General features: G+C 30.7%; 1 protein-coding gene across 1 annotated transcript in view; it reads right to left on the reverse strand.

Annotated features, from left to right (window-relative positions):
* Nucleotides 1-30: 30 nt before the first annotated feature.
* Nucleotides 31-2,145, reverse strand: part of LOC115033000 (protein mono-ADP-ribosyltransferase PARP11-like) — a 9,668-nt gene continuing 7,553 nt past the window's right edge. The window contains exon 3 of the mRNA XM_029486061.1: nucleotides 31-405. Coding sequence (XP_029341921.1) covers nucleotides 127-405 — 279 coding nt within the window. The 3' untranslated portion in view covers nucleotides 31-126. The remainder of the gene's footprint in view (nucleotides 406-2,145) is intronic.

Genomic DNA, 2,145 nt, shown 5'->3' on the forward strand with positions numbered 1-2,145 from the left:
GCTAATCTATACATTCGAATATTTTTACAACGATTTTTGAGGGGACTTTGATACGTTTTATTAGGGTGGAATGGTGTAGAATTTCGTTGACAGGTAAACAAAGATTAATAATAAACACTATATTATTTATCTTATACCTTTATTAGTGGACTGATTGGCGTGATAGTTGCTATAGTCCACGTCATTACTGAAAGATACACCGCTCCCAAATTTGGCGCGCTGATTGCGCCTCCAGTCGAGTCCCCTGATCAGCGACTCCACAGCGTTGGACTCAGCGGTGACGTGGTACAGGACTTTCTCTATATCATTTCCACCATTGGTCTGCAAGCGCATTTCCGCCTTGCGTAAGAGGTACATACCGTACATCTGTGGGGCGTGGATACGTTGTATTTTCAAGATATCGCACTGCAATATAATATTCAAAATAAAAATTATAAATCTAGCTATATCTTATTTTTTTATTCCGATGAATAATATATATTATTATGATGATAAAACTATATTCTAGGTCATTATCTTAGAAAATTAAATGCATGGTTAGGTTTCTTACAATTACAAAGTATCGAAATTACAAATTATGTGCAGTTTTCTTTTTAAAGGCATTTATGAAGTTAACATTTTGATGAAATTGGATATTTCCACTACTGCAGGATTTTTATAATTCAGGAATTAACGTTTTAAATGTTTTAATATTTCGGTACCTATACGAATATATTTAGATTTTGCAATTTTATGGCCCATGCAATTATTTTCGGAAATTTTACATGCATCCGGATGAAACACCGTGCCAGATCAGCTACGTTTTTGTATACCATGACGTATTTTTGAATTCAAATTTAACACATATAAATTAAAATTTAAAATAACATATAATTTAACACAATTTAACATTGGGTTATCTGAGAACTGTGGAAGTGCTATACCTGTTTCCAATTTTTTTCGGTTTGCACCTGTTTCTAAAGTCGGTTTCAAAACTGATTTCAGTAACCGGAAAAAATTGGAAACCGTTATACAAAATCGAAACCAAATTGTTTCAAACTCTGCTTAAGAGGGCTGCAGCAGATGAAAAAAAGTGACTTTTGGACCAATAAGCTAGACAAAACTGGAAGAATTTGGTTTTACAGATTTTAATTTTGAAAACGGATTATGATTGATCAACAAGTTTACCAGGGAATGGCTGAGGCGATTTTGAATTTTTTTTTTTTTCAGTTGTGATATATCCATTATCCATACTTTTTCTGTATTTTAAATACTTTTAGAGTTTAGACAGAAGTATTTCAGGTATATTTCAAATACATATTATCATATTTTGTATTTAAAAATATTAAATACAACATTTTCAAACAAGATATTATTTTATTATTTACTATTTAGTTTCGTTTATCGATTATGAAGAAATTGCTTATCGTCGATGAAAAGACATGACGATTATAAATGTTGTTATCAACAAACAAAGATATTACGGGAAAAATAATATTTCCCATATATCATATATCTACACACACACACACACACACACACACACACACCGTCACTCCGCACTCGTTATTTGTTAATCGCCCAGTCACTATAAGACGCTATAGTTGTCAATCGTTGTAATATTATTGTTTGAACACTGACGTGAGTCCTGACTATATAGAATTGTTTTAAAATACGCAGTATATTTTTAATTTTTATATTAAAGACTTAACTAGTATGGAAAATGAACTAATTCTTCCGTGGAATATTTATAATATTCATTTTAAAGTTATTAAAATAATAAATAGTTGCGAGTTGTACACTACGTACGAAGTATCTTGCAAACATTGTATTTGTTCGAAGACGCGTACTGCTGATTCACGTGCCCCATCAAATCTTCGCAAGCATTTGAAAGTAAGTACCTAATGGATAATTCTAAATTCATATTTTTTATTACTAGGCAATTTTAACAATTGTCCTGTGTGCCTTCTTAGTCCTTAGATACTATAATCGTACAAATTCAGTCAAATTGTATAAAAAATTAAAAGAAAAGATCAGATAAAAAAATTACCATCTATATTTATTATTTTTACCTAAATGTTCTAAAATTTATAGGATAAACATAGTAATGTCAAGTCTGTTAGAGAATTACTAGCTCCTTCTACTACTGTTTCAATAGATGTAAAA

The sequence above is a fragment of the Acyrthosiphon pisum genome, chromosome X (genome assembly GCF_005508785.2).
Source record: "Acyrthosiphon pisum isolate AL4f chromosome X, pea_aphid_22Mar2018_4r6ur, whole genome shotgun sequence".
Taxonomy (NCBI): Eukaryota; Metazoa; Arthropoda; class Insecta; order Hemiptera; family Aphididae; genus Acyrthosiphon; species Acyrthosiphon pisum.